Below are 24,019 nucleotides of genomic sequence, written 5' to 3' on the forward strand. Positions count from 1 at the left end.
GAGTGTTTATATATGAAAAGAGACAGATGGGCAGGGTATAGCCTACAGGCCATGGTTTACCAAACCTCTACTTCAATTCGAACACCCAGCATCTATTCTAGGTTATAGACCTACTGACCACAAGATTCAGGCCAAACTCAGAGACTCTTAAATTATTATTATTTTTTTTGGTCCAGTAGTGAGGCCTGAACTCTGGTCCTGGGCACTGTTCCTCAGCTCTTCAGCTCAAGGCTAGCGCTCTAACACTTGAGCCACAGCGCCACTTCCGGCTTTTTTCTTTTTGCTTATGTGGTGCTGAGGAATCGAATCCAGGGCCTCATGCATGCAAGGCAAGCACTGTACCACTGAGCCACCTTCCCAGCCCCAAGAGACTCTTAAATTATTTACAGCCATTTCCCCAAACTTGCCACAGACTCTTCTTTTCTGTTTCTTCCTTTCTCCACTGGTATCCTAAATCTGGATTTTTCAGGCAGCTTGTTCTCAGAATCCCTGACTAGCACCATGGGAAGAGAGTGGACCTAATACACATAAAGATGGCTACTAGAGGAATATATTTGAGAGATGAAATATTTAGGATTATTGCTTAACCCAGAGGTTATTACTGACAAAAATGGACTTATTATAGGTTAGTTACTTAAAGAGCATCAAACTAACCAAATGGGAAATAAGCCAATGGCAGTTATTTTTACATAAACAAATACACCATTTTGTACACCAACAAATGGGCTAATCTATGAAGTAACTTGTACAATAGAGTTTAGTATGAGGTGACTTTCTTGGCGGCTGTTATTGGTAGGAAAATATGTTTTTTTCAAAAAAAGACAAAGAAAAAGGAAAGTGAAGAATTCCTTACAACTCATTCATTGTTAAACAAGAAAATGGTATTCTAAATATTAGAATTTAATTATACTTCAAGAAATACTGCCTTCTGTGCTCTTCCTGTGCAAGAATTTATAGAACAGGAAGGATACCCCAAGGTATATATAAAAGACAGAGAAAATAAAATAACCTGCAATGTTCTGCCAACTATTGTGAATAACAATATCAGTAAAGACTTATAGAAAGCAATTAAGTGGTAACTGTAGTTTAGTTTAACAAATGGAATATGTACGAGGATTGTAAGAATGGAAGTCCTCAATAATCACCTATTTATTCTTGAAACTGTACCACATTTAAGGATAAAGTGAACCTTTATTAATCAAACACTCCAGGCCCAGTCAAACTGCCATGCTGGCATACAGCACTATGCCCAGGCAGCAGTAAGGAACTCTTGTCACCTTATATTTAAAAAATATAATGGGGGGCTTGGAAGGTGGCTCAGTGGTAGAGTGCTTGCCTTGCATGCATGAGGCCCTGGGCTCATGCCCTTTGCACCACATAAGCAGAAAGAGCCAGAAGTGGCACTGTGGCTCAAGTGGCAAAGCACTAACCTTGAGCTGAAGAGCTGAGGGACCACACCCAGGCCCAGGGTTCAGGCCCTATGACGAAAAATAAAAAAAATAACAAAAGCATAATGCTGCAACAAACATAGTTGTGCTGGTAGCTTTAGTATGGCCCTGTTTGTTTTCATTTGGGTAAATGCCCAGAAGTGAGATTGCTGGGTCATAGGGGAGCTCAATGTATAGTCCTTTGAGGAACCTCCATACTGATTTCCAGAGTGGTTGAACAAGTTTACACACCCACCAACAATGCAGTAGGGCTCCCTTTTGGCCACATCCCCTCCAGCATCTATTGTTATTAGATTTCTTGATTATAGCCATTCTAACTGGGATGAGGTGGAATCTCAATGTTGTTTGGATTTGCATTTCTTTTATGGCCAGAGAGGCTGAGCATTTCTTCGTGTGTCTATTGACCATTCTTATTTCCTCTTCAGAGAACTCTCTCTTTAAGTCTTTAGCCCAATTATTAATTGGGCAGTTGTTTCTTTGAGGATTTGTTGTTGGAGAATTTAGTTTTTGAGTTCCAAGTATATTTTAGATATGAGACCCTTGTCCGTTGTATGGCTAGTGAAGATCTTCTACCAGTCCGTGGGCTTTCTATTGATCTTACTACTTATGTCCTTTGCCATGCAGAAGCTCTGCAACTTCATACAATCCCATTTGTCCAACCTTCTGGTGCAGGGTGATATATAAGGATCTAGCTTTAATTCTGCAACAGAATCAACTCCAAATGGATTAAAGATCTAGAAGTCAAAGCAGACACTCTGAAAACATTACAGGACGGAATAGGAGAAACTCTAGGGCTCCTTGGCACAGACCAAATTTTTCTTAATAGAGACCCAGAAATACAACAAATCAAAGGAAGGTTGCCAGAGGAGAGTGGGAATATTAAAATCCCACCTTCAGTGTCTTCGTTGCACCAAGGTGGCGGTTAAGATAACCTGTTAATGCAGATTTTGTGGGTCACCTTCCCAGAGTACAAAGTAGGATTGAAAAGAGCAGAGACTATATGGAAGGAAAGACAGATTTCCAGTATAACAAATATATTTGCAAAAAAGCAGAAATAGGAACTATCTTTCAGCTTTGACCTCTTCTATTATTCTTTCGGAGTATTCTGAATAAGCTCAACTCCTTCATTCTTTTTGAACAATCTTCACCCTATTAGTCTCCAATTGCACTGTAGAAAATAGAAAATTAAACAATATCTTCTTTCCTTTCCACTGTCTGGCAAGTCATCCTGTTTGTGATATTCTTTTTTAACAGAGAAATGAATTCAAGTACTGAGGAGTTTACAGAAATGTATTTGGTTCCTTCCACTCCAGAATTCAAAAAGATGTGCCAACATTTTTATGGCCCAGGCTGATTATACAGGTATCAACAGTCTTGGAGTAAAAAAGAATGTCATAGAATTTGTCCTAGAAAAATGTCTCACTTCCCTTTTTGATCCACCAACATCCTCAAAGGATTTAGGAGGAAATAATGGAGTTTGCTGCATTCAGTGTTCAAGCTAATAACAAAGCTACTTGCACATTCATATTTAATGCAAACAAATGATTAAAATGGCAGGTACTGTACCAATGGCAAGTATGTGTATCAAGACTGTACACATCACATAATACTTTGTCAAACCAGGAATGATCAAGGAAGAATATCAAAAAGAGAAATGATGTCCATTTCTACAAATTGTGGTCCTTTCGGCATGAGAATATGAAAAGCCAAGAGGTAGAACAATTATGTCAGTAACCTGGAAAATACACCTATGTCCCAGACCCCACCCCCTGTTTACACCTATGTCCCAGACCCCACCCCCTGTTTAAACAATACTCTCTCTGGATAGTTTCTCATTTCACAGAGCTGGATGGTTGAGACTGAAACCATCTGCCCTATCAGGCAGTGTGGCTTATAACCGGAACTGCTCAGGAGGCTGAGATCTGAGAATCAGGGTTTGAAGCCAGACCCATGAAAATAAATCTGAAAGAGGCTTATTTCCAAGTAACCATCAAAAAGTCAACAGTAGGAGTATGTCTCAGTGGTAGAATGCCAGAAGAAGAAAAGAAGGAGGAGGAGGAGGAAGAGGAGGAGGAGGAGGAGGAGGAGGAGGAGGAGGAGGAGGAGGAGGAGGAGGAGGAGGAGGAGGAAGAAGAAGAAGAAGAAGAAGAAGAAGAAGAAGAAGAAGAAGAAGAAGAAGAAGAAGAAGAAGAAGAAGAAGAAGAAGAAGAAAAAGAAGAAAAGAAGAAGAAGAAGAAGAAGAAGAAGAAGAAGAAGAAGAAGAAGAAGAAGAAGAAGAAGAAGAAGAAGAAGAAGAAGAAGAAGAAGAAGAAGACGACGACGAAGACGACGAAGACGACGAAGACGAAGACGAAAGAAGAAGAAGAAGGAGGAGGAGGAGGAGGAGGAGGAGGAGGAGGAGGAGGAGGAGGAGGAGGAGGAGGAGGAGGAGGAGGAGGAGGAGGAGGAGGAGGAGGAGGAGGAGGAGGAGAAGAAGAAGAAGAAGAAGAAGAAGAAGAAGAAGAAGAAGAAGAAGAAGAAGAAGAAGAAGAAGAAGAAGAAGAAGAAGAAGAAGAAAAGAAAGCCAATGGGACAAGTGAGAGCTCAAGCTCCAAGTCTGAGACTGACTCAGTACACACACATCAAAATACAAAAGAAAAGAAAGGGATAATTTGGCCCCCAAAGCCTAAAATACTTTACTTTTGTGTCATTTACACAATAAGTTTGTGGACCTCTGATCTTGAGGATCATACTCTTCAACTTTATCATAGCATTGCTCATTGACTCCTGTGTATAATCATTTTATTGAAAATGGTCATTAATTTTATGATTTAATAATATATAAAAAAGCAACTTTTTTCTTGGATGGCGGGTCTATTTCTTCAAACCCAAAGAAAATGTTTGTATAAGGAGTGAACTACTTTAAATAATCAGGGAAGTTCAAGGAAGTGGAGGAAAGTTTTAAAAGAGGGAGAGAAATAATACAAATAAAAAAGAGAACCATTGTTAAGAAATACAAATATTAAGGAAGTAAATAAATAAGAGATCATCTGAGGGTAAAAGAAAAGCAGATCATTTTCTGGCCCATCTCAGGAGACAGAGGATTGCTTAAACTCCCTGAATAATCTCAGGGTGCTACCAATTATCTCATTTTCATTTCCTAATCTAGGAAAGGCACACTATCCTGTGTATAACCTAGGATTTTCCAAAGATCATGTAGACACTGTCCCCACCTTCATAATTTGAACACATGCACAGATTTATACACTGGATACTCCTTCAGCATGGTTGCTCCAGTGAGGATTGCAGGAAGGTGGCAGCAATGAGTTAGAAAAAAATCTTTATAAGGGAAATAACTTATCTCCTGGAAGGTTTGAAGCTCAGTCATTACTTTTGAGTTTTATTGTCTAAATTCTCTAGTGTTGTTGTTTGTTTGTTTGTTTGTTTTTGTGTCAGTACTAAGACTTGAACTCAGGGCCTGGACACTGTCCCTGATCTTTTATGTTCAAGGCTAGTACTCTGCCACTTGAGCCACAAGTCCACTTCTAGCTTTTTTGGAGGCTGAGTCTCAACGACTTTCCTGCTCGAGCTGGCTTTGAACCACAATCCTCAGACCTCAGCTTCCTGAGTAGGAAGGATTACAAATGGAAGCCACTAGTACCCAGCCTTTTGCATGACTTTTGTATGGCCTTCTCTGTACCAAATCCATCTCCTTCCTTCCTTGATTCCATCCTCTGTTCTTGTTGTGACTGTTTTGCTTTTGTTTTTGTTTTGTTTCATTTTTATCTTTGGCACTACTGTATTTTCAAATGTTTTGGGAAAAGCAGGTCAATAACTGAACAAGGACTTATTTTAAATCTTCTCCTACTTTTAAATAACTTAAAATCTAATAAAAATATAAAGAGTTGAAAGTAATATCAAAATATTATGTGTTCCCTAGGACAACATAAGAGAAAAGTGAGGTCACACCCAGGCCTGGGACTACTTTGGAAGGAAATGTGGAATGAGACAAGCATTGAACACCCCAGGATGTGAAGTTGGGAAGATGAATGCTTGGGAAATTTAAAAAATGTTATTACCTGGAGATATTGTTGGGCAGAAGTCTAGAAGAATGAAGAGGATGTTGCTGGAAAGATGGTTTAGGGAGAAATACTGGGGATGGAGTGAGACAATGAAGATGGGACTAAAAATTGTGAAGCAACTGTGAGTCTCCTGAAAAGTTTTAAGCAGAAGTGTAATGTAATTGAGGTCACACAAGAGGTCACAAAATTACAAATAAGGGAAATGGAGAGCATCATAGAGACAAATGTTTCACTGTGGGCTTAACAAAAGATGCCTCTGAAGTCCCAGTGCAGAGGGGCCCTGCCTGTCTCATCTCTACAAAAACCTACGTTAATAAGAGATGCACTGTTTTAAAGGAGAGACGAAGAAAGGGAAAGTAGCTTGGTAATAACTCCAGAAGAATGCAATCCTGCACAACTTGGGCTGTTTTCTGCCATCTTTGCTGCAATCAGTTCGTAGCAATCCCTCTCTGGAAGGTTCATGACCCTTATTCCATCCTAGAATATGTCCTGGCAAAGCCACTAAAGGGACAGCCCCTAAAGGAGGGTGACAAGAACCAGCTGCCATATTCCAATTCAGTGAGGAAAACAAAATTCTGGGTTATGTCTTCTCATCACTAAGGAACAGAATCATCTTGTCAAGTGTCTAGCCACTGATCAGAATCATCTCTGATGTAACCACACATGACTCAGGTTTGGATGTCATTACACAGTACTCGAAGTTAGAGATGGAGGAGAGGGAGAGGATCCTGCATTCCCGAGGTTCCAGAAAAACCACCTTTAAAATCAGCGTGGAAATCGGTTGTTTTCTGACATTCTTGATACAGCTATGATCCTGAATCCTCAGTCCTAACCAGGACACTGTGCCCCAGCTGTATTGGCAAAGCTAGTCTCCTACAAGAGCAACCCCTCCCTCCACCCCACCCCACCCCCAAAAAGAAAGCCTTCCTCCCGCATCTCTGGCCACTCCCAGCGCTCGTTACCTGGTGGCCCGGGACGTCTGCCTGGGACCCACGTGGAGTACCCAATCTCAGCGGCTCAGAGCGCAGACTCCTGGGAACTTCCCAGGACGGGGGCGAAGCTGGGACGGGAGGTGGGGAGGGAGGAAGAGGGGCGGGGTGCGCTGGTGGCAGCGGGGCCGGGAGACGCCGGCTGAGTACTGGCAGAATGGGATTCATCCCAACAGCTGAGTCGGCGCCGCTTGAACCCTGCACTGGCGGAGCTGCTGCTAGACATCTCTCTGGCGCCCTCTCTGACGCACTTGGCTGGGCGTAAAAACTCTTTCCCGGATTTAGAAAGCTTTTAAGAGTTCAATTCCGGGCCTGCTGTCTCTCTAGCCGCTTCTCTGATCTCCCAAGCCAGTGGGGTGCCTCCAGCCCCGAGGTGAGCGGAGTGGTCCAGGCGGTTCTGCGCTCCGCGGAGCTCGGCCTCCGGCGCGCTGCCTGCGGATCGCCGCGAGCTGAGCCCGAGCCTTGCGAGCTCGCTGCCAGGGCTGCGCCCCAGGTGCGCTCTCAGCCAGAGACTCCCTGGCAGGCCATAAAGGTCTGGGCTCTTCACTGTGTGATTTGTTTTTTAAGTTCTTGACAATCTATAAGAATGTGATGCAGAAGACTCTAAGGCGCCCTGCCCCCGTCCACCGACAGCAGGTATTTTTTTTTCTGAAACTGATAAAGTTTCTGCGGATGAAGCCCACCAGACCTTGTCTCGTTTATTTCAGTTCCCCAAATCGTTCCTGCTCCCCACAGTCCTGATTTCACATCCGAGCTTTCCGTGGAGGAACAATCCAAGTGGGGTGAATAAAAGCATGTCATAAGCAAGCTACTACTCAGTAGCAGAAGAGGAAAAGCACAAGTTGAAATTGACCAAATGAATTGTTTAAAGATGTGCAAGGTGTGCAAGATGCCTAGGCATCAGGGCAAGTCCTTAGAGTCCCTGATTTCTGGTGTTCTTCCCGAGGACAAAAGATCAGGCAGAGAAAACCCACCCTGAAAAAGATGCCAGCACCCATCCCTTCAAACTCACACAAGCTCATATTCAAGGCTCAGGGCACCTAGAAAGAAGGATGATGAGGGAAATTCCAGATGATTTTGCTGTTAAAATTCCATAATTTGACTAGACCTACTTTTTTTTCTTCCTTTTGCATCATCAATTCAGAATTCTGTACAGAAAGAGAATGACATCAAAGAAAATCATTGGTCTAGTAGAAAAGAGCCTGTAGGCGTTTAGGTGGTATATATGGAGCCAGAAAGCTCTGGAACATCAGGGAGACTCCAACCTAAGGCAACAGCATGGGTGAATATGAGCCTCCTGTGCATTGGGTTTAGCAGTAGTCCCTAAAGCAGGCTTTGCATATGTAAAGACTTTTCCATCCTGGTGGGGAGAGTTCAGTGCAAAGCTGGGGTGGAACTGGGTTTCCAGCTGCATTTCCTGATGTCTTACTGTTACTGGTTATTTTTTGTCAGTTTGTTTCAGGGAGCTGCTCCTCTTGCAATTGGTAGGTGTGGTTGTAACTTACAACTTCACTAACTGTAACTTCAAGAAGATTGTAAAGGAATATGAGCACGTAATTAGCAAGACCCTGGTAAAATATATCAATGGGGTAAGTGAAGAAGTTTTTTAAAAAGAATATATATATATATATGAGAATATATATGTGTGTATATCCTCATCCAAAAGGTAGATTTAACTACAATTTAACTTTGAAGAAATGAAAAATAATTTGGAAATAATTATCTCATGAAACCATTTTATAGGTGTTAATCAAAATATATTATTGACATCTAAAATGACTACTTAGAAATTGGCGGGTTTCAATAGAGGAGCTGAGAAGCAGATACTGATGGGGGTTGTGTGCAGTGTACACCAAGGAAAGTCTTTCCTCCACTAAAGTGTGGCTTTGACTTTGAAGTAAAAAGATAAAGTAATAAGGGCTTGGGAAGAAAAGGTGAGTGGAAAGGGGAATTTTCATGAGACAAGACCTAAAGAGTGAGAACAACTACAGCAGAACAACTACAGAACAAATGTAGCCTTGTCTCGGGGATTTCTAGCTTTCTAACTCTTATGGGACGTGATATACTTTGAATTTTTTAATGTATCATTGAATCATTTTTCTGATAATCTATATTTCTGGATGCAATGTGAGAGTATATGAGATGGATGAATGACTAAGGGGTGCACATATATGCCCCAACCACAATGTTAGCTTGCAGAGCTGTGTGCAGGTGTGCCTAAGTGTAGAAGTCTCCCTCTGAGACCAGGGTCCCATTGCTTTCAGAGCATCTTTGAAGCCTAGGAGGAAGAGGCTAGTCTTCCCTGTCAACTTAAATCCTTACCCTTTGGTCTGGCTTAGTGATGCATACCTGTAATCCTCAAATTCTGGTGGCTGAGGCAGGAGGGCAACAAAGTAGGGAGCCAGCCTGTGCTAAACAGTGAGACACTGTGGCAGACAACAAAAACGTTATTTTTTCCTATTTTGTATTCTTTCAGAGAACATTCAACCAAGACCAGTCCTGTTACAACTCAGTAAGTAAAATGATCCGCTGCTAGATTTTCCCCCCTGGAGAGACTTCCAGTATGGGGGAGGGTGTATCCCGTGGTGTGCCGAGCAAGCCGCAGGCGGTGGCTGTGTTCCCAGATTACACTGACCACCAAGGCAGAGGACATCTAGGCTGCCAGCGGGAGACTGCACCCGGCTGGCTCTGGACTGCACTTCTGCTCCAGCTGGAGGAGAGGCGGGTTCTCTTGCATCTGGTGGAGTTGTGTAGAGGCTTTCCCTTCTCCCGGGCCAATTGGAACAGGGAAGAAGTCAGAGGCACCACCTTCCCATGTCTAGACACCTAGCTCTCAAGCTGGCTCTTGAGAGCATTCAGATGAGGAGACCTGGGCGGAGCAGGTGTGGGCGATCATCCCTCCAGGCCAAATGCTCCCTGCTGCCCTGGCTCTGCCTTCTGCTAGGTTGCAAGCAGTTTGCTTTCATTCAGGATGTCTTAGCTGCCTCTCCTCTTCTCACTCTCTTCTTACCGCCTCTCCTCCCTCCCTTCTTTGTTTTCTTTCTGGCGTTCGCTGTTTGCTACTGAACTTCGTGGCTTGTGAACAGGCCCATTGCCTGATGAAAATCGAGAACCATACCTTCAATGCCATCGGTGAGTGCCAGACGCAATTCAAGAAGTTCGCTGAAGAAACGAATGCTTCCTTCACTAGCAGTTGTGTAAACTACTCTCGAACTCAGGTAAGCCGCGGGCTTTTTAGTACACTAAGATTAACCTTGAAAGAAACAGAGGTTTGAGGCTAGGAGTTGTTGTGTGATTTTTCTTAATTCAAGTAAAAAGCTTAAGGTTGTCCATCTTAGATAGCTGAACCTAATGCCCTGGTTCTGATGTTTTTAGGGAAAGGGGTTGTTGAATTACAATTCTAAACCTTAAGTCAGTGTTCCAAGTTGCGCTTAGTGAGAGTTCTGTATTGGAAGGTACTGAAGGTGCTGAAGGGATAGAAGAGTAAGAGGATGGCCATCCAAAACTCCCAGGGACGTGACCCACATCTTCTGGGACTGAAATTGTAGCTCAGTGGCAGAGTACTTGTTTAATGCACTTGTTTAATGTTTGATCCCTGGCACTGAAAAAGAAAATTGTTTTTTGTCACTGTGTGCACTAAGAGATTGTTGTCATTCCAAAGTTTAACAATGGCTGCTTAGGGCTTATCACTGAATAAAATAATATGCATAGGTATAGATGTAACATGGTATATCGAATGTATGTGTCATTATGGTTATCAAGATACAATGTATCATTAGGCATTCTACTTTTTACATTAGATCTCTACCCTATGTTTGTTTAATTGCTTGTACAGGTGAAATTGCCATGTCTTTTCATAATAAAGTTTGTTACATGCAGTTACAGATATTTGGATAGATATAGTTTTAAAAATGAAGATTAGCAGCACAGCAAAGAATTAGAAACAGGGACTCTAGAGAGAGACTTCCAACTCTCAATCCTAGTCTCAGCCTTCTAACTGTGAAAACTTGAATAAATTAGCCTCTGTGTGTCTCAGCAAAATAATTATTACATTAGTAAGTTTAGATATAGTGTTTATGAGAATTAAATGAGTCATCAATATATAAAAGCACACTTGGAACAGTGCTTGTCGCATAACAGGTACTCAATTATTTACTTTAGTTGGCACGCAAAATAGAAAATTTGTCATCATAATAAATGCTTCTATCTGATCTCTTTAATATAGACAAAGATTGACAATGTTGATTTATATATCATTCATGTTATGTATTTGTCATCCACATATTGGCATTGTATATGTGTGTATATGTGCTGTCGGTCTGCTGCTTTTAATCTGGTAGACTTTATCAAATTGCAATCTACAAATTATCCATCTAAACCATCCACATTGCCAAGGCCTTGAGGAAAGAAAACCCACACCATACAATAAAGACAGAGACTAGGGCCACCTTAGTTGAGCTTGAGTAAGAGATTCAGTAGGAGGCATCTTTATGAGAAACCAATTTGGGTTTATGCTTTCTTTTTGTGGCAGATCTACAGATAAAATCCATTCACATAAGAAGAGCACAGAGTTCAGGCTTGATCAAGTTCTTGAACAATATTATAAAAGGGAGAGTGTGGAGAAATTTATTTGGCTCCCTCATAGCTCAAAGGAAAAGACTGATATTAGTAGTATTGATTTTACACTGTAAAATTATTGTTTAGGAATCTAGGAAACTCTACTAGTCTAAACACTACATGCCTAAGAAGTTCAGCCTGCCACTGTATTGAAGGGTACTTCAGCTGAAGAAACACACCAGGATCCTCTTCCAAATAAGTCTCTATTATTTCCCTCAGAATGTGTATCTAAGCCGGGCGCTGGTGGCTCACGCCTGTAATCCTAGCTACTCAGGAGGCTGAGATCTGAGGATCGCGGTTCAAAGCCAGCCCGGGCAGGAGAAACCGTGAGACTCCTATCTCCAATAAACCACCAGAAAACCGGAAGTGGCGCTGTAGCTCAAGTGGTAGAGCGCTCGCCTTGAGCTGAAGAGCTGAGGGACAGCGCCCAGGCCCAGAGTTCAAGCCCCACGACCGACAAAAAAAAAAAAAAAAAAAAAAAAAGAATGTGTATCTATATCCCCTGTAGACTGTGGTAATTCAGGGAAAGAGAACTTTTAGTGGACTAGGTTTACTAAAATGTCTGAATGGTAGAGAATCTATCATGCATGTCTTTTGGAAACACATCTTATCAGAGAGATCATGAAGTCATCTGTGTATTCATTCACTTAATCATATTACAACATTTTTGTTATATAAATTTCCAGTGTATACAACACTGAACTCTGGGTGGTGGGGAATACCCATGATACAATAAAAGGAGTAAGAGCCAAGTTACATGACATATACTCTGAAGAGCAGGAAGTGTTTCCAAAATAAAGGTCAATGCAAATAGCAGAGACTTCGTAGAGGAAGTGGTGTGCTTAGCCTTGAAACAAGAGTAGTCAAGAAGAGAAACAGGAGAGCATTCCATTCCAGAGAGCTCATATAATCATGCCTGAAGCAAGTGCACACTACAGAGACAGACTGAGAAATGTATTTGCATAGAGAAAAATGACATAATCTTCCCAACAATTTTTTCTCTGTTTTTGTATATATTTTTATTGTAAAAATACTATATAGAGGGGTTACAGTTACATGAGCAAGGTAATGAGTACATTTCCTATCGAGCATTGTTACCTCCTCCTTTGTTTTGAGCATTGTTACCTCCTCCTTTGTTTTCCCCCTACATCCCTTCTCTCTCCACCTCCCCAACTTCTCCCTCCCCCCCCACAAGTTGTAAAGTTCATTTTCAACATAGTGTCATGTACATCTCATTGTTACAATGGTTCAACCTATATCCTTATTTTAGCATTTTGTTATTTCCCTTCCCCTCCTCAAATTAGAAAAATGTATATACAAGGCTGCAGGGCACCAGAATCAAATACAGTAAAAACAGGGGTATACCCTGGGGGAAGAATACACAAAAGAAACAAAAAAATCACGTGGTACATTATAAATACATTAAAAACAACAGCAAAAAAGATAAAACCTCTGTGTCCCTATCTTGGGATTCATTTTGCTTAGCATCATCTTATATGGTCATATGTACATAGTTTTTTTTTCCCTTTCCAACAGATAAATAATACTCAGGAAATGGGAAATGAAGAAGCTACAAGCAACTGCCAATGCAAAGCCTCACAAATACTAGGATGGTGGCGTCGGTTCAGTCAAATTGCCGGAGACTAAGATTATCATCCTTCCAGTAATATTTTCTGGCACCAAAATATATGGTACTCATTGTGTAATATAATGTTAACTCTGTGACATTTTAATGACCATCAATGGCTATTTTATAATTGCAGAAGAGTTCTTTAATTTATTTTTAATAAGTTGTGATTGTTTAATAGATTTTTTTCAATTCAAAAGACATGCTATTTCTATAACATCAAGAGAAACTTCTATAATATTGCTGACTGACTGAGTGCCAATATTTCTCATCTGGAGCTACATACACCTTACTCAGATGAAAAAAAATCTACCAGTGTCATAAAAAGATAATTTTCTAATGAAAAAGAGAAAAGTTGAATTCTATGAAAGCATCAAAACCTGTTTGAAAGGCAACCACTTCTTTCTGTAGTGATCCTTTTCATGTTTTCATCCTAAAAATTAGCCAAAGAAGAAAATAAGAGTGCATGGTTATCTGTACATATAAGAAAGCAATCTAAAAGAAGTGTCAGGCAAAACGCCGTGAACATATTGTAAGCTGAGCTTAAAATTTACAACTAAGCCAGGTTCCATTGGCTCATGCCTACAATCCTAGCTACTCAGGATACTGAGATTTGAAGGTTGTGATTCAAAGCCAGACCAGTCAAGAAAGTGAATTTTTTTTAAATCTCCAATTAACCATGAAAAGGCCAGAAGTGTAGCTGTGTTTCAAGTTGTAGAGCATCAGTCTTTAATGAAAAGGCTAAACGACAGTGCCCAGGACCTGAGTCAAAGCTCCAGTACACACACACACACACACACACACACACACACACACACACACACACACACACACACACACACACACACACACACACACCTAATAGACAGGAATGGTATATCAAGTTCTTCTGTAGCAGTGCCTTACAGGTATCATACATGTATTTTTGAATCTTGTATTATGTATTTTTAACTTATTTGTAACCACTTTTGAACATGTACATGTTGGTTTGTAATTAGTGCTGTAAATGTCTCAATAAAAGAATTCTCAAATTAATTTCTTATGAATGATCTTTTAATTTTTAATTAGTAAACAATTCTCATCTATCCTTTTCTATAGGTCATCACTTTTCTTCAGCCTTTATCTTCACTCATTTTGAAAGTCCACTGACCATACCACCACCACCCCCTTGCAAAATGACTTGATTCTGCCTATAGGAGAAAATATTTAGAGATGATTGACATATGATGGCATACAATGACATATGATTGGAGTGCACCATTTCCCCGGATTTTGTGAAGAAGTCCTGCCTTATTTCCCTTGCTGAGCTTTCCTCACACTTAGAGGAAACAAAATAGGCAATAGTTAGCTGCCTAGGAAATGATAGCTGAGGTGCTGCTCTTAGGGATATGCATGTAGATGCACTGATTTATGTCCCTGCTCTACACACACACACACACACACACACACACACACACACACACACACACACACACACACACACACACACACACACACACACACACACACACACACACACACACACACACACACCACTATATCTGCTTTCCCTTCTACAGGCTGCACTCCTGAAGAAAGGGATGGAAAAATATTTCAAATTGCATTGTGTCTGGACTCAGAAAGTGTTTGGAGAAAATATTCAAATATGAAAATTAGTGGAATAACGTCAGGTGAAAAAAATCAAAGGGATATAGCATTTGAGGGTGATCTGGTGATACATTTCTGAGAACAAAGTATTTTTTCAGTTTTTTTGAAAACTAGAAATATTAAATACTAAACTGAAGGCTGAGCTACAAAAGTTTCCCAAAAGATCCATAGCTAAGGACTAAATGCACAGCCTTACATTTACTAAGAAAGCACTCTACCACTGAGCTACACCCCAGACTGATAACAGTAATACCTTCTGTGTACATACCTCATTTTATCCTTTTCAATAAAGGCTTAATTTTTATTTGTGGTTTTTGTAGAAAAAGTTTGTGAGAATGTGTGTGTGTGTGTGTGTGTGTGTGTGTGTGTGTGTGTGTGTTTGTGTGTGTGTGTGTGTGTGTGTGTGTGTGTGTGTGTGTGTGTGTGTGTATACCCACATCAGATTGCCTGGTTTGTTACACTATCTTAATCATAATGTGTTTCCAATAAATGTGCTGAGTAAGGGAATAAATGAAGTTAAATTAAAAGTTAAATACATGTCTCCCAAGAACAAACTTTCCCATAAAGCCCATTGTGACTCAGAAACAACAGCAGCAACTGTCAGGTAAGATATTGACTTCTCCCCGACTTCTCCCTCATCACTTCTGTAGATGAGGAACTGGAAAAGAGAATAGCATACTCTTAAATTGACAAGTGTTGTTGCAATTGATCACTGTTCCCCAGGCACTTCTTTTTTAAAAAATTAATTCCTTCTACCTTCTCCTCCCCCAAACCACAAAATAACACTGAGCCTTTATTCTGTGCCATGTCCGGGAACACAGCTGAAAACAGTAATAATTTGAAAGTACTAAAATCCTGCATGAGGCTATTTCTCCTTTGGGAACCTTTTGTCGCTCAACTCTCAGTTTATTATACAACTTAATACTTCTAGTTTTCAAAAAATTGATAGTTTTAAAATTTTTATCTTTAGATGCTAATTTCCTCATACTTCTCCAGAATTCACATAGGCGTTTGCTAGGTGACCAGCAACCACCAAATGCCATGGGCACACAACAGCAATTACTTCACCTTCATGGTAGAAAGTGGAAACTTCAACCCAGCTCCAGGCCTTTTCCACATCTTTTATGTTCCATGAGCTGGACTGGAAAAGCAGCTCCTGCCTACGATATGCTTTTCTCTGTGGCAGAGGAAGAGAACCAGGGAGACACGGGCAGAGACACAAATGTCTACAAACTTCTGCTAAGACGCAGCATGCATCACATTGGGCCATGTGCACTGACAAGAGAAAATCAGTCTCCGCACCCCAGGAGACTATTTATGATTTATTGCTGGTATCTGTGCAAAGGGCAAGGACATAAACCTTACAATATTTATAATACTAGGGGTTAAATCTATGTGTGTGTTTTTTATTTGAACTCAGGACCTTGTGATTGCTAAGCCAGTGTTGTTAGCTGCTGAGCCACACCTCCAGTGCTTACAGGTTAAATCTAATATTACAAGATTTATAAATATTGGGGATGGTAGAGCATACAAGTTATTACTCTGGGAGGGAATATGACTAACAAAAATTATAAAACATTCCATTCATTTTACATTTTATTACTGAACTGTAACCTTTTGTTAAATATTCCTTGAACCTCTTTTTTTGGGGGGGAGTCAGGTCATATGGCCTGAACTCTGGGCCTGGGCACTGTGCCTCAGCTCTTCAGCTCAAGGCTAGCACTCTACCACTTGAGCCACAGTGCCACTTCCGGCTTTTTTTTCTTTTTGCTTATGTGGTGCTGAGGAATCGAACCCAGGGCCTCAGGCATACAAGGCAAGCTACTACTACTACTACTACTACTACTACTACTACTACTACTACTACTACTACTACTACTACTACTGAGCCACCTTCCCAGTCCCCTTTATGTTCTGGTTGGTTGCTATGTATTAATGAGCAAAATAAAAAGCAAGCATGAAGCTTAGCCATGAAAATACTAAAATAAAAGAAACCTAAGAAGTCAGTAATGTGATGATGCTATTCATTTCTTCTCTTTTGAAATCTGAACAAATATTTACAGATAATTGACATTTTATTCATTCCCACCTCAAACATAGCTAGAAATGTACCTACTATTCAGAAATTCAGGGTAGAAAAAAGAAAGTATAATTAAATAAAACATGCCAAAGGCCAAACCACCAGCCATCATCTGTTAGTATCTGCTCCTTAATTATCTGGAAATCAAAAGCTTCAAGACCCTTTGGTGCCAAATGCTATAAAAATAAGTCAAAGTATTATTATTCAAAATGTATGAGTCACTCCATGGAATCCACTCCCAAGTTACTTGAGCTGATCAGAGACTTTGGCAAAGTAGCAGGGTATAAAATTAAACCTCAAAAATCAATGGCTTTCCTGTATGCCAATAACCAGAAAAGCACAGCTGAAATTAGGAAAGCAACTTCTTTTGTAATAGCCCCACACAAAATAAAATACTTAGGAGTTAACAAAAGAGGTGAAAGACCTCTATGACGAAAACTTTAAAAACCTGAAAAAGGAAATTAAAGCAGAACTAAGCAAGTGGAAAAACCTCCCATGCTTCTGGATTGAGAGGATTGACATCGTGAAAATGGCAATATTGCCAAAAACTATCTACAAATTCAATGTGATATCTATCAATATCCCAACCTCATTCTTCAAGGAAATAGAAGAAGCAGTCCAAAAATTCATATGGAATATTAGAAGACCCTGAATAGCAAAAATAATCCTTAGTAGAAAGAACAGCACTGGAGGAATATCAATACCAAATGTCAAACTCTACTACAAAGCCATAGTAAGCAGAACAGCTTGGTACTGGCACAAGAACAAACTGAGGACCAATGGAATTGGACTGAAGACCCAGAAATGAACTCACAGACCTACAGCCACCTAATCTTTGACAAGGGAGCTAAAGAAATAGGATGGAATAAAGACAGCCTCTTCAGTAAATGGTGCTGTTGGCAAAATTGGTTAAACACTTGTAGAAAATTAAAGCTAGATCCTTATATATCATGCTGCATCAGAATCAACTCCAAATGGAGCAAACACCTCAAAACAAAAGCAGACTCCATGAAAACATTACAGGAAGAAACTCTACGTCTCCTTGGGACCGGCCAAAATTTTCTTAATAAAGACCCAGAAACACAACAAATCAAAGAAAGGTTGGACAAATGAGATTGCATGAAACTACAGAGCTTCTGCAAGGCAAAGGACATAGCTAGCAAGATCAATAGAAAGCCAATGGACTGGGAGAAGATCTTCACTAGCCATACAACAGACAAGGGTCTCATATCTAAAATATACTTAGAACTCAAAAAACAAAATCCTGCAACTACAAATCCTCAAAGAAACAAAGGTCCCATTAATAAGTGGGCTAAAGAAAGACTTCTCTGAAGAGGAAATAAGAATGGCCAATAGACACATGAAGAAATGCTCAACTTCTCTAGCCATGAAATGCAAATCAAGACAACATTGAGATTCCACCTCATCCCAGTTAGAATGGCTATCATCAAGAAATCTAGTAATAATAGATGCTGGAGGGGATATGGCCAAAAGGGAACCCTACTGCAATGTTGGTGGTAGTGTAAACTTGTTCAACCACTTTGAAAAGCTGTATGGAGGTTCCTCAACAGACTCCACATAGAGTTCCCTATGACCCAGGAATCCCACTTCTGGGCATTTACCCAAATGATCACAAACAACATCATACCAAAGGTACCAGCACAACCATGTTTATCATAGCATTATTCACCATAGCTAAGATATGGAACCAATCCAGATGCCCCTCAGTAGATGAATGGATCAAGAAAATGTGGTATATACACACAATGGAATTCTATGCCTCCATCAGAAAGAATGACATTGCCCATTTGTTAGAAAATGGGAAGACTTGGAAAAAATTATATTAAGTGAAGTAAGCCAGGCCCAAAGAAACATAGGTCCCATGGTTTCCCTTGATTTCAATGACTAGTACATGTCTAGGACAAGCAGAGAAGGTCAAAGGCTATGTACATATGATCATATGAGATAATGTTAAGCAAAATGTACCAAGACAGGGACACATGTTTATTTCTTTCTTGCTATTGTTTTTAATGTACTTATAATGCACTATGTGATTCTTTTGTTCCTTTTGTATGTTCTTCCCCCACGGTATAACCCCTGTTTTCACTGTATTTGATTCCAGTGTTCTGAATCTTATATATGCATTTTTGTAATTTGGGGAGGGGAAGGGGAATAGCAGGAAGCTTAAATCGGGATGCAGGTTGACCCATTGTGATGATGAGATATAGAGGACACTATATTGAAAACAAACTTTACAATGTTGGGGGTGGAGGAGGCAGGAGGTATTGGGAAGTTTGGGAGGGAAAGGATGGTAGGGAAAAAATAAAGGAGGAGGTAAAATGCTCGATAGAAAATATACTCATTACCCTAGTCATGTAACTGTAACCCCTTTGTACAGTATTTTAGCAATAAAAAATATATTAAAAATGTATGAGTCAGCTAGGTGCAAGTAGTTCACACCTTTACTCCTATACAGAAGCCTGAGATCTGAGGATCCTAGTGCAAAGCCAGCCCATGCAAACAAATCTAAAACCCATCAAAAATCTGGAAATAGCACTGTGGCTAGAGCACCAGCCTTGAACAGAAAAGCTAAATGAGAGCGTGAGGCCCTGAGTTCAAGACCTGCATACTAACACACACACACACACACACACACACACACACACACACACACACACACACACACACACACAGTGAGAGAGAAGGAATGAAAGAGAGAGAATGTGAGTACGTATTTGATAAGAGAAAGAAGACCAGTGAGAGAGGAATAGAAGACGAAGAGAGGGCAACATAGAGGTCAATATAGAGTACATAATATGCATGTAAAAAATACCATAGGAAAACTTAATGTTTTATAAAATTTATGTACACTAATAAAAAATAATGCAAAGAAGAATTCACAAGCCAAGTGTTCAAAGTGGCTGACAAGTTAATTTTATTCCGTAACAAAGTAACTGGCCGAAAGGAGATTATTTACAAAAGCTCTGTTCACTAGAGGTAACTGATAATATGATTATATACATGAATCATTCAACCCACATCTTATGTAGGTGCCAAAATAGTTTTCATAAATGGAAGGCATAGGAGAGAAAACAATTAGATAAGAGATTATGCCATATATTGAGTTTGAGTGATCAGTCATAGGACACATGTTTTAGTTCATGCTTACATGTTAAATGATCGCTCTTCAAACATTCATTTTTGGGGGGCAAATGGCTCCTAAGGGGTGAATTCTTAATCTTCAGCAAAACAGAATGAGTCTTCTTCAACATTCTAAGACACTTAGCTCTAATTATCTGCCCACTCTTTTCTTTCCATTCTGATAAGCTCCTCTTTATAGCTTCTGTTGTTTTTGAAAACAGAACTCATACAGTGTAGGAATGTTCAGAACACTTGGTCCATTCTTCTTATTACCAGGAGACGTGAGTAATCTATACTCATTGAGACTATCCAAACAATCAGTTCTCTTCCTCAGTCTACAAGTCTACCTCTCCTACTTGGTCACGTTTAAATGTTTCCTTCAAGCTTTCAGTCTGGGCAACCAAACATACTATCCTTCCCACTGCATTACAAAAAAAAAAAAAAGCTTCCAGCTGCAATGATACCAGCTATCTTCTTCTACAAGAGAGCCAAGCTATGAGTACCAGTGTCAGAGGAGACCTAAGCCCAATCAATCACAGTGGTGTCCTAGGTCAAGTAGTACTGTACATAAAAGACCAACAAGTATTTCAATGTCCTTTCTATTAAACTACATTACCTTTCTCATTGGATTCATTTGTCCATCTCATAATCATATCTGTGTTTCTGAAGACTCCCATATGTCTTGGGATGGAGCAAAAGCCAATCCACGAAGTTTTCCCTAGCTGTCCTCATAGATAAGCACCACTGTATCAGCCCCTGTGGCACACAGATGGGATGCATTAACTTTCTCATGCAACACACAATACAAGTGAAGTTGATTATGTTGCTGAGACTGGCATGGTGTCTAGAGGAAGATCATTCCTGTACTTAATCCTCTGCCCTCTAGGAAGTCAGGGATCTTTATTCAACATAGGCTATTTCCTACATACATTCTTATTAAAAATGATTCATAATAATCATGATAGAGATGTCTACCAATGTATTATGTGTCAGTGAAAGCATGAATCAGACTAGTTGCACTTCCCACTCTCATTATCTCATTGATGTTGAAAATGACTGAAACTTCTGGAACTCTTTAAAGTTTGGTTCTAATTGTTTTCTATCTTCACATACCAATTTACACCTGCACTCTGAGAACTGTGACCCTCCATCACACAGTCTGGGCCAAAGCAGGAAGATATTTAAGTGGTTATCATACCACATCATCCATTTTCATAATTCAGAAACATAATTCATAAAGCAAGTTGATGATACCTGATGTAATACCGTAAAACAAAACTGATAGTTTTGTGCCTTTAATGTATTCATTTTATTGTGCAAAAATAGTTTTCAGAGAGAACAGGAGATTGAAGAACTTAAGTTGATCTGTTATAATGTAGTCAACTCTGATACTTTAAATAGAGCTCAAAGAATGTGTGGAAATACATTTACTTTTCCTCTATATAACTGAAGTAACCAAGCAACTCACGACTCAGAGTTAGGTTGTTTGTGGATTTTTTCCTCTCCTGCTTTTCCTGAGAAACCAATTTCCAGACATGATCAAATGTGTAGACTTAACTACATACCAAATTTTATTTCTCATAGACACTTTAAATAAAATAAAGCATATGGACAAAAACTTGATTAAAAATCCAATGCCCAATTGATATTTTCTTACTTAACTGTCAGTAAGAAAGGACCATGCACTCACTCTCAGTCTTCACACCACACTATTCCTCCCAACAGCTTGTTTTTATGGTCTTTCTTCACTAAGACCTGAACTTTTGCTCTCATGTGGCTTGTATCTTTTTAAAACTTTCCTTTTAAAAGTTCTTGGGGTAAAAAAGAGTACCAATGTGAGTGTTCTGAATGGCAAATAAAATAGTATCATGTTTATTCCTTTCCTTTTGTGACTGAGAATACTTTGAGGTAGAAGTAGTGAAGAGCATCTCCTCACATTGTAGTGAGCTGCCCAGGCTCTCTGATCATGGAGTAGAGCGGTTTGTTTGGAAAATGAAACACTCAAGTTTTTATTGTTGAAGCAATTGAGACAAATTTATAAATATATAGTTGAAAACAGAAAAATAATAAGAATAGCCAACAATACTTATTATAAAACATTTCTAAGAATAATGTTCTGATTTTGTTTTTATTAAGTACTTGAGGTTGCCTGACGTGTACTTGGTAACAAAACATGGCAACATCTGCTCTGTAGATCATTCTATTATGAAGATCTAATGCAAAGTTGAGAGCCCTTTCTATCAATGGGCTTACAGGTCACTAGTCTCATTCTTGATGAGGAAAAAGACTGTATGGAATCCTTAATAAAATCCATTACTTGAAAGGCAATGTCTTGCACTTAACCTGTTGCAGGATTACTAGTGCTTAAGTTAGAAAATTCCTCAAGAGAATGGAAATTTGGGATCATTTTGATGAGCCTATCATCTGACACTCTTGTCCTAGTGTCTCAGTTCATTACTTTATTCATCTGTGAGACTCCAATATGGTTGTAGAAAGTAAAAATGTCTTTACAAGAAGAGAATTGTTCTGGCAGGACAAAAGAATAAATGAATGTTATATGGATGCTTCTTGTCTTAAAAGACATGCTCTTTCCAAAAGCTGGTTGTTTTTCCAGACTAACTACTAGCCTAGGTGCAGATGAGGAGTGGTTTTGTTTGTTCTTATTTCATAAGATAAAGTATTTTTCTGAGTTTTAGGGAAGAAATCTTCATATCAAACTTCCATAAAGGCAACAACATTGGTCATGGATAACACCAGTTCCACAGTTATTGCAGTGTTAGCAAAGTATGCACTCAGGAGAGTCAATATAGTTGTAGTCAAATAAAACTGTAAAGTAGTGCCACTTATACCCTTTACTGAAGCAGATAGAGCAGCTAGATCCATAAAAAAAGAATTGAGCCAGGTGTCATGGTGCACGTCTATAATTCCAGTATTTGGGAGAAAGTGAAGAATCTTAAGTTTGAGGCACTATTGTCCACATAGTGAAAACCTTTCTCAAAAAGCATCCTTATGACCTTGTCAGACATGAGAGTTAACCACTCTGGAAGCAGATTCTGTAGGTATCCACTGCAGCCTTGGCTGACATCCTGAGTGCCTGTGTCTCTGATACTTCAGTTGTCCTTCAGTGACCTCCCTTTCTTCTTCCTCTTTTCTAAATTACATGTTGGTATGGATTGTGGCAATAAACATTATTGGAAATTTGAACCAATTTCTTACTTACAAAACAGACATACAATTTTTGCTGTAAATATCTCACAACTTACTTTCAGGATAATTGAACAATGGGTGTCAATGGCTTTGCCTACTGTAAAGTCATGGTTAGGAAATCTTTCTAACTCCCTCTCCCAAACTACTGATAATACATCAAAAAATGTTTATTGTAGTAAGCAATATCTGATTTATAAGCAATTTAGGAAAGTTTTAAGTTCATGTAGTAATTAAAATAATTTGTACTGAAGAGTTAAGAGTGGCTTCATTTCGAAGCAGTAACCCTTCTGCTGCTCATATTAACCTTGGGCCCACCTGAATTTCAGAAACAATCTTGTTTGTGCTGAAACTGCTAAACCATAGATTACTTGAACAAAGCTACTCTGAAGTCAGGCCCCACTTTGCACTATAACTGGCCTTGGGTCCCCACAAACTTCAGGAGATGACCAAGCTGGCCCAAGATAAACAGACCCTGTGAACAAACCTAGACCACCAATTATCCCAGCTACAGCTTATCAGAACCCAACTAGCCAGGAAACTTCCTGCTAAGCTTTAACTGCTCTGGAATGTCCAGATGGCCCTTTAAGACCCAGCCAGTTTGATAACTCCCTAAAACCCCTATAGCCTTGGAATGTCCTGCTGACACATCTTGTTGCCATAAATTTGTCAGTCTGTGATTTCTTTTTTTTCTTCTTTTATCCCTTTGTACTTTTTGCCTTTATAAACCCTGGTGAAATTTCAGCTCGGGGCTTCCTCCTAAGCTCCGCTGAGTTGGTGTGTAGGACCAAGCCCGAGCTGCAGCCCGCCTGAATAAAGCCTTGCTTTTGCATTTCGGAATGTCTGACTCTCGGTGGTCTTCTTGGTGGGGGTCCTGTGACGGGGGTACAGCATATTAGTGGGGGCTCATCCGGGATATCCTCAAAGACCCCCAAGACCCCAGACTCCGAAGGTAAGAAAACAGCGCTGTTAATTTGTCTTGTCCTGTCGATTGTGTTTGTCTGTTTGGCTTTCACTTGAGGACAGCCACTCCGACTTGTACTTGAAGGGTTGTGGAAGCCGACCCGCTTGTACGGGCAACCCTGGAGGAAATGGGAGACATCCCAGATCCTCACTTGAAGGGGGACCCCTGAAACCCTTACTTGTAGGGCGTGATTCAGTTTGGTTTTTGACGGGAACTGACCGGAAGGGCTCAACCCGCCCAC

General features: G+C 40.0%; 1 protein-coding gene across 1 annotated transcript in view; it reads left to right on the forward strand.

The window, feature by feature from the left end:
• The window catches only part of Tslp (thymic stromal lymphopoietin), a 52,372-nt gene extending 38,773 nt beyond the window's left edge, over nucleotides 1–13,599 (forward strand). Inside the window, exons 3-6 of the mRNA XM_070035977.1 lie at nucleotides 7,951–8,087; nucleotides 8,975–9,010; nucleotides 9,585–9,716; nucleotides 12,652–13,599. Of these exons, the coding sequence (XP_069892078.1) occupies nucleotides 7,951–8,087; nucleotides 8,975–9,010; nucleotides 9,585–9,716; nucleotides 12,652–12,762 (416 nt within the window). The 3' untranslated portion in view covers nucleotides 12,763–13,599. The remainder of the gene's footprint in view (nucleotides 1–7,950; nucleotides 8,088–8,974; nucleotides 9,011–9,584; nucleotides 9,717–12,651) is intronic.
• Nucleotides 13,600–24,019: the final 10,420 nt, after the last annotated feature.

This window comes from Dipodomys merriami, unplaced genomic scaffold, assembly GCF_024711535.1.
Source record: "Dipodomys merriami isolate MVZ:Mamm:240054 unplaced genomic scaffold, mDipMer1.0.p SCAF_27, whole genome shotgun sequence".
Lineage (NCBI taxonomy): Eukaryota > Metazoa > Chordata > Mammalia > Rodentia > Heteromyidae > Dipodomys > Dipodomys merriami.